General features: G+C 44.1%; 1 protein-coding gene across 1 annotated transcript; it reads right to left on the reverse strand.

Moving 5' to 3' along the window:
- Window positions 1–2,525: 2,525 nt before the first annotated feature.
- Window positions 2,526–8,374, reverse strand: SERP1 (stress associated endoplasmic reticulum protein 1). The gene is made up of 3 exons (XM_029616690.1): window positions 8,088–8,374; window positions 7,741–7,816; window positions 2,526–3,673 (listed from the first exon to the last, which is right to left on the reverse strand). The coding sequence occupies exons 1-3, from the start codon at window positions 8,169–8,171 to the stop codon at window positions 3,633–3,635; spliced, it is 201 nt and encodes a 66-aa protein (XP_029472550.1). The 5' UTR covers window positions 8,172–8,374; the 3' UTR covers window positions 2,526–3,632.
- Between the last annotated feature and the right edge of the window lie 278 nt (window positions 8,375–8,652).

The following is an 8,652-nucleotide window of genomic DNA, read 5'->3' on the forward strand; positions in this document are numbered from 1 at the left end:
TTTAAACCTTTTGCGTTGCATACAAAATAGCCAAAGACTGGCTGTGACAGATCAGCCGCTGGTCAGAACAGACTGCACTACCAGCCTTGCCCCGTAGATCGCACCTGCTGCTACTCAAATTCCCCTCACTCTCTGCACAGCCAGGACTCAACAGACCTCCTTCCCCACATCTTCCTCTGCATGACACACACAGAAATGCTGGCTTTCCTTTTCACTCCACGAGAGGACAAACCATCACCACATAAAACAAATAAACACCTGGGAAATGAAAAAGAGAAGCTGCGATGGTGTCTGAAACCTACTACTCCTCCTGAAAAGAAACCCCATCCTGAGCAGAAAGCCTTAAAAAACAAAAACAAAAAAAAAAACTTTATGAAAATTAAGAAAGCAGAGGGAGAATCAGAAACCAACCCTTTTTTTTTTTTTTAGGTCCAGTCAGAGGGGGAGGGAAATGAGAGGAAAAAGAGCAACACAGAATGAAATGTGGAACCCAAACCAAAGCCCTGGTCTAAGGCCCTGCTCAACTGGGGGAGGGAGCCCAAAGATTTCACCACAGGAGCTGCCCTTCTAATCCAACCCAATCCTTTTCAAACAGCCTCGGAGCCCAGGACATATTCTACTATCTACCAGAGACAGAGAGCAGCACTGGAGTCTATGAAAGGTGACATCAGCAAGCCTGTTACTCTCTGCCTCCAGCTGCTGAGTGCTGGACATTATTCATGCATTTGGACTGGTCTGGCAGGCTGAAAACTATTTTTTAATTTTAAAATCATAATAAATAGTCCCAGATATGGCAAAGGCCACACAGAGGAAATAAAACCAATTTCTTCTGATAGGGCATGGAGTTTTACAGCTTGGTGCATGGTTTCTATTGAAATTCCCTTGCAGATGCTATACCACATCTCAGATGACGTTCTTTATTTGGGACAGGGTGTCCCAGAAGACAAGGCGCTTTCCCTGTGGCTATGTGAATCCCTGAAGTATATTAAGATCAGTTAAATTATTCAAAACTAATCTGAAAACCTGGCTTTTTAAACAAGCATTTTATAAAGATAAAGAAAAGGAGAAAAATAGTTGAGCGATAAGGATGCACCAAGCTAGAAGTTTTTAGTAACCTACATAAGCATATTAATTTTAAAATCAAACTGCCTAATTTGTTCCTAAGAATCAGGTTTAATTTACACACCTAGTTTATTTTACATTGTTACCGTACTATGATGGCACACGAGTAATTTGTAATCTATACCACCCGTATTTCTCTTTATCGTGCCCTTCTGTAAACCGTTGTGATGGTATTTAACTTAATGACGGTATAGAAAAATTTTTAAATAAATAAAAAATAAAAATAAATAAACCTGTAATTTTTGGGGCTAGCTACATGCCTAGTTTATGTTCTTTTTGTTTCCACATCCGTGACGTTAGAGACTGGAATAAGTTCCTGGGCGTGGGTCCTGGCCCTCCCCTTTATTGGTGGCCTTCAGTAATACGGACTTCTATTTTAGTTTCTCATTTTTTCTATATCATTAAGACTCTTGTCTTTCTTTTGATTCAGCTAATTTTTTTAAATGAGATGGTTTTTTTGTTGCTTCAATGCAGAATATTAATAAATACAAAATGTTAAAAAGCCTTCGTGTCTGATGAACAATTTCTAGTGGAACAGTGATGGTGCATTTATTTTCTTCCTTCCAGTCATCCATTTGCCATCCTACATTTTCCTTTGGTTAAAGATGCATCCAGCTAAAGGTCATCATAACAAGATGGCCACAGAATGGAGAGGTAATGAATTCTGAAGTGGACATCTGGCGATAAAGACGGAGTCAGAAAAGTCAAGGCAATTAATCAGGCGCTTGGTCAGACTGCAGGTATTTTGTAAAAAGCTTTGGGGACTAAAATTTAAAAATGCAAACGAACCAGGAAAACATCACTTTTATGATCTACATCCAGGAATAATAAAATTGACAAAGCAGACATATGGGAAAAAGAGAGCGACTGATATAATCAATGGAGAAAGTGTACTTGCATCCATTTCAGATTTACCGTACATACCTGCTCAGCCTTCCTGCTGCTTAAAAAGATTTCTTCAAGAACAGGACAAATCCAATCTTCACTGAGCACATATCCAATCTCTCCCTAGCAGGACTTTGTGTGATCAAATGAAAGGCTCAGACTATATCTGTCTGTTCTGAAACAATTCAATTATAGAGGCTCTTTTCTCCTAAACAGTTCCATAACAGCTGATTTTAAAATTTGTTGGAATTGGTTTTCACTAGTAACATGCTGTAAAAGTCCATTTTATATATACAGTTACAGCAGTAGTAAAAGGTCTTGGTACTGGCTGGAGACAAAAAAGTACTGGATTGTCCAGAGCCAGACTATGGCAATTAAAAGGCTATAATGGTCTAGGGCCATCTTCCTTTTAAATGGCTGTACTCCCATTGTGGTCAGTCTTTTTACCACCGAGATCAAAGTTAAGGCGGTGGCCCTTTATTACCTTTATAAAGCCACTAGCACGGTTAATGGCATGCTGTTATCTGTACCACAAGCATGGCAGCGGAGTTACCGCCAAGTTTTTTTTTTTTTTTTACATACCTAAACCGGTACAAATACAAGTTGAATTAATATAGATTTGAAATTCTGGAGCAGTAGAAGCACCCTGGCTGTTGTCTATTCATGCATCGTCCCGTGTTGAAACCTTGATGATTGGTACTACTGCTCATGTTTCACACTTGTACTAATTCATCCACCTCATTTTGTGCCTATTACCATATGTCTAAGCTAGATGCATGTATTTTTTACATACCTAAAGAATTCCATTACTTGAATTATACAATTTCCAAAGTGCGCTTAAGTTCATGGTACAATCCAGTTGTAATCACCATTTTGAGAAGCTTTTATTTGTAGTTATAAAATGTGCAGAACTCTTCCCCCCCACCCCCGGCTGCTTCAGGTCATAGCACTGTTGCCAAACCCTCCCCACCCAGATGATCCTACCACAATACAATTTTTAAAAGTGCTCAAGCGGCTACAAATTCAACTGGAACTTTCTGACACAACCATTTTAGTTTGAGCATTTAAAGTTCAACATTAGCTGTGATACATAAAAGGAGATAACATTTGTTCCACTGCAATGGGTCACAATGTAGCACATTAAGGCAATGGCAGATCAGCCTATGCATGTGCACAAAACTCAGAAATTATCCTTACATTCAAACCGTGTTGCTGTATTTTACTTAACTGATGAACCAGTTAATTCTTCACACAAAGATGAGCGTGGAATTATTCATGGATAGTCTACACCACACATTGCTACCATATCTACACTCGATGCAGGTTTTGATATAATATAAAACATGAGTTTACATGTCACTGTGTTCCCCACCTGCAGCTCATCAATCTTTATTGCTTTGCAAGGCACTGTGGTATAGACTAGAAAACTTGGAATGATGTTGTGAAGAAATCTGGAATGACTTAAACGAAGGAGAGACAGTGAAAGTCAATCTGGAACAAAGTAGTTAATTCTGAATTCGTTGGTAACAAGGTCGTATATCAAAAATCAGGAATGACAGGAGGTCAAGTTCAAGTTCTATTTCACAGGAAAATGGAACAGTCTTCTGCAAAGACAGCATGCTGCTTCACATTCCCATTCTGATACTTTGAATAATTTGGAAAATAGCTGTGAAAGACAAAAATGAAAAGAATTAGTCAAGTCAATTAGAGGTTACAGGGCTGTGCACCAGTTACCAAATCACTGACCAATCCAAACCCATTATTCCCACTATGCTAATGTACAAGTTACTTTATTCCCCTTAAAAATATTTTTACATCTAGACTTTTGAAGCCTATTTATACTCAAACTGTGTTTCATTTAAACAATCAGCTCAACGAATCAAGTGGGTATGCACTGCCTCCAAACGAAAATGAACCAAAGAACATATGCTCCTCATAATAAGAGTGTAACAAGCGGGTTGGCAGATGGCCCATATGTCAGTAGTGCATTCCAGAAACAGGAACACAGAGCTCTTTTTTTGTGAGGGCTGAATAGAGTTGGAAGTACCCACAGGGCAGTGCCCACAGCCCTTGGGGCAAAGCCTGCAGTGTTGAATACCCAGGTAGAAGCTGTTTTCCTTTTCGGCCACCAGAGAGCATGCAACAGCCATTCAACAACTAGGAGAAAGGAAAGAAAGAAGTTCCATGCAGAACTAATTGAAGCCTGCCTGCCTATCTTCCAGGGCAATGTGCACATCCACACACATGTGGAAGAAAAAAAAACCCAACCCTAAGACTAAGACACGGTGACATCATAAGTGTTCTTCCCTTTGGAGAATGGGCTGAAAACCAGCTGAGAATGGTGCAAGGGAAACAGAAAGGGACCGGAGCAAGCTACAGAACCAATGGTGTGGGGACTGGGGTAACATTTTTTTTTAAAAGTAGGCCACTTGTGCCAGGTAAATGTGTTCACTAAAAATTAGTTCCAAAACAGGCTGGCAATTAAAGCAAATGATTGCATCAGGTTTGTGTATAAAATTTCCCAGTCACATTTATCTTAAGCAAACAGTAGCCCAACACTCCTCAGATTTCAGGAAGACTGCAAAGCCAGTCTAACAACCTGAGGCAAGGTTATTGCTGATAAGCTTGAAAACAAGCGAAATGCATGAGAAGCTTATACAGGTGTACAAAGGACACCAGCCAGCGTCACTGAGCCCCACTTGTTTTCAATCGGGAATACAATGAAGTACAAAAAAAAAAAAAAAAAAAGCTATTCTTTTGCTGTAGTCTTTTTTTTCTCTACTAACAGAACAGAATTCTACTCTAGAAAAGAGTCCCATGGAAAATACATATTCACTGAATGTCATAGGAAATGTTTTGAGACTACAGTACAAAATGTAAATAACCAACAGCTCCCCCCCTCCCCCCCCAAAAAGAGAGCAGATGCAATATGAACGTGTTAAAAACGTGCGTCCAAACTGGGCATTTTTTAAAATGCACGCACAATCACCTCTCCTGGGCGCCCAATGCAATAAGCAAATGAGCTACTGCGCTAAAAAAAGCACACACTAGGAATAAATTGTGCGTCCCTAATGCATCCATGGCATAAGGCACCCAGGAGACGTGGTTTTGTGTGGGTTAGTAAAATGGACACAATTTATGAGCTTCTATTTTTTCCCGTTGCAGCAATTTTACCGGCACAATACATACTCACAATATAAACAGCCCAGAGCGTGTATTTTGGGGGAAATATATTGTGCGACACCCAATTTTTTTTTTTATGTCAAGGCATTTTTTGCATTTTTATGCCAAGGTATTTTTTGCATGGTGCTGCTTTCTTTGGTTCTTCCTACCTAGTATTGCAATGATACTAAGTAGGAGGAACCATAGAAAAGCTTTTTTTGCTTGTTTAAGTTGAGTCCTTCATATGCGGGAAGACTTTTATGCCTGTTCCAGGCAAGCATAAAAAACATGCCTCAGGCGCATGGGGATTTTTTTGCATTGTGGCATAATAACTATCTACATGGCATTTACATGTGATGAGTGCTATTCGCTATGACTTTGGACGCGCTGATCCCCTTATTGCATCGGGGGTTATAGACACGTGACCAACTGCTCATTAATGGGCGTATTTTAAATGCCCTGCCCGCGTAAATCCGGCCGGATTTACGCGAGCAGGGCCCTTGCGCGCCGGCGCGCGCAGAGCCCCGGGACGCGCGCGTAAGCCCCGGGGCTTTTAAAAAGGGGCGTGTCGGGGGCGTGACCAAATGATGCGGCATTTCGGGGCGTGACGCGGCGTGGGCCCGGGGGCGTTCCGGGGGCGTGGCCGCGCCCTCCGGAACAGCCCCCGGGTCGGGTCTTGGCGCACCAGCAGCCCGCTGGCGTGCGCGGATTTACGTCTGCCTCCGGGAGGCGTAAATCCATGGATAAAGGTGGGGGGGGGGTTTAGATAGGGCCGGGGGGGTGGGTTAGGTAGGGGAAGGTGAGGGGAGGGCGAAAGAAAGTTCCCTCCGAGGCCGCTCCGAAATCGGAGCAGCCTTGGAGGGAACGGAGGCAGGCTGCCCAAAATCGGCAGCCTTGCGCGTGCCGATCCCGGATTTTATAAGATACGCGCGGCTAAAATCCAGCGTACTTTTGTTTGCGCCTGGTGCGCGAACAAAAGTACGCAATTGCGCTATTTTTAAAAATCTACCCCCAAGTTGTGTGCTAGGCTGGGTGCACTTTATTGTATCGGCCTGTTCATCTTTTTATTTGTTTTTAAAGCAAAGACACATGCATTCAGTCCACCTGAAACCCCCCCCCCACCAATTCTCCCATTGTGAGCATTACTGTTGTGCAGCTGTCCAACTGGTCCCTACAGCAGCAGCAAAGAGAGGAACTGGCTTTTCTAGACCTTAGAACACCTAGTTTAATAAGTGCATCACTCTCAGGTGCAGGGATGAAAGACAAGCAGAGTAGTGTGAGCTATTCCAATGAGGCAAGTCTGTGCGTTCCAGGTCTTAAAACACTAACACGCCCTTGCAGAAAACGTAACCTAAACATCTGATATACCAAGGCTTTTTTCACCCATTTTGAATCTATGGCAATAAACCAGTCATTATATTCAAGAGTATCTAATTCTTGATCTGTAAGTGCTTTACAACTTTTTTTTTTTTAAATCTGATAAAAGTGCAATAAGGAAAGTTTTTCTTGTCAGCCTAATTATGGTTCCATTGCACACATGAAACACGTGCGAGAAACAAAGGCAGGCCAATCTGATTGGCAATATGGCCTTTCCTTTCCTCCTCCAGTCCCTTGTGCTTTATGTTATAGAATGGCCCTATTGTTTTTCAGTGTTGGACATTGTAGTAATTCAGTGTGTCAGTGAGCGGTACCTCCCCCAAAATATTGCCAAATAATTTATCTTGATTACTAGAAGTACTTTGTTGTGAAAGGAAGCACTGACATATTTACAGAGTGTAAAAATTATATAGATAATGACATGCAATCTATCCATAAACTAGTGAAAACAGAGATGGAGTATTTTGGTTCCAACAAGAGCAATATAGGTATCTTAAAAAAAAAACAAATAACAATAATTATGCTCTGCACTGCAGAAGGATACATCAATTTTAGGACAGACAGAAAACTGTGAATGTTATTGGTTGGCAGAAGTGTGAAGTGGTACCCAATTGTAGTTTCAACCCTGCAACACAGCTGCTGTTAGAAAGAGACATTCCAGCTCCATAGAAAGTGCTACCTGATCACCCATCAACAAAATTATGTTAAACCAGTTGTCAAGGAAGCAAACCAATGCTGCAGACTGGCTCGGAAAACTAAAGTTGGTAATCTGGCTAAGAAAACGAGTCACCAGGTAGTTGCGACCATGCTTGGGTGTGTATGACAGTGTGCTGCAGGGGTGACTGGGACACAATTAATCTGGGGCAATGCCCGGCAGGTCGGTGGCTCAAGAAGCGATCGTGCCGCAAGGCCACGTCAGATCAGAAGCAAGGATCCAGCATTTCCGATCTGTCAGCCTTACCCTCATCTCTCCCTTCTCACACCCCGGGAAGTGCAGCTCGGGCAAGCGAGGGGAGGAGTTGGGAGGGAGGGGAGTGGGTAAGACTTCTGACATTTCTCACCGATCGCCCCCCACCCCGTGAGCGATCGGAACGGCAGCTCCCCCATAGCTCAAGTTATAATGCGCCGGCAGCCGTACGAAGTCCACGTCAGATCAGCGGCTGCCGGAGCCGGGCTCTGATCCCCCTCACTCACCGGATCCGCACACGACGAAAATGAAGAGCGCCAACAACCAGGGACCGACCGAAGACTTCTCTTCCTGCGCGTTCCTCTGCGGGGAAATTAAAAAAAAAAAGGAAGCAATAAACCCATCGCTCAATCCCCAGCCTGCCCGCACAAGCACCGGCTCCTGTCCCCTACCGGCAGCCGTTTCAGACCGGGATCCCCCACCCGCCCCTCATCGCCAGGACTGACAGATAGCGGTGAGGGGAGGATCTAAGATGGAGGAAGCGCCTCCAGAGACTTGCTCCTTGCCGCAATTACTAAAATACGCAGCCACGAGCGCCAGCGATCCCCCCGTCCCCCCCTGCCCGAGCTCTCACCGAGGTCTTGGCCACGTTGCCCCGCTGCGTGATGTTCTTGCTGTGCTTCTCGTTGGCCATCCGGATCCTCTGCTTCGCCACCATTTTCCGCCGGTGCGCGCGGAGTGCTGTGTTGCTATGAGAGAAAAGCGGGCGCTCTGCGCTGCTCTCTTTGCCGGAAGGGGGCCGCGAGGCGATCTGTCACCGCTCGCTGCAGCTGGTCGTGGCACGGTAAATAGAAGCCAACTCTCCAGTTGCCAGCGTAAGCACTCCGCAGGCCCCGCCCACGCCGGAAGGACGTCTCACGCCGCGCCTAGCCGCCGGCAAAAGGCGGGGCACAGCCTGTGTGACGTCACGCGCTGCCCTGCGCCCGGCGCCTGTCACGTAGCGGGAGCGGGGCTTTCCGGCAGCTTGCTGAACCTGCTGCTGGGATTGAAATACTTGTTAGTTGGACTAATGCTTGATTCCATGTAAAATCTTTCCGAAAATTGAGCCTTGTAAATATTTGGGATCTTATTTATTCGAGGTCCAAAAATGTGAGGAAATAAAATATTTCCAAATGTGGATACATTTATACTTTCAAAGC

The sequence above is a fragment of the Rhinatrema bivittatum genome, chromosome 9 (assembly GCF_901001135.1).
Source record: "Rhinatrema bivittatum chromosome 9, aRhiBiv1.1, whole genome shotgun sequence".
NCBI lineage: Eukaryota > Metazoa > Chordata > Amphibia > Gymnophiona > Rhinatrematidae > Rhinatrema > Rhinatrema bivittatum.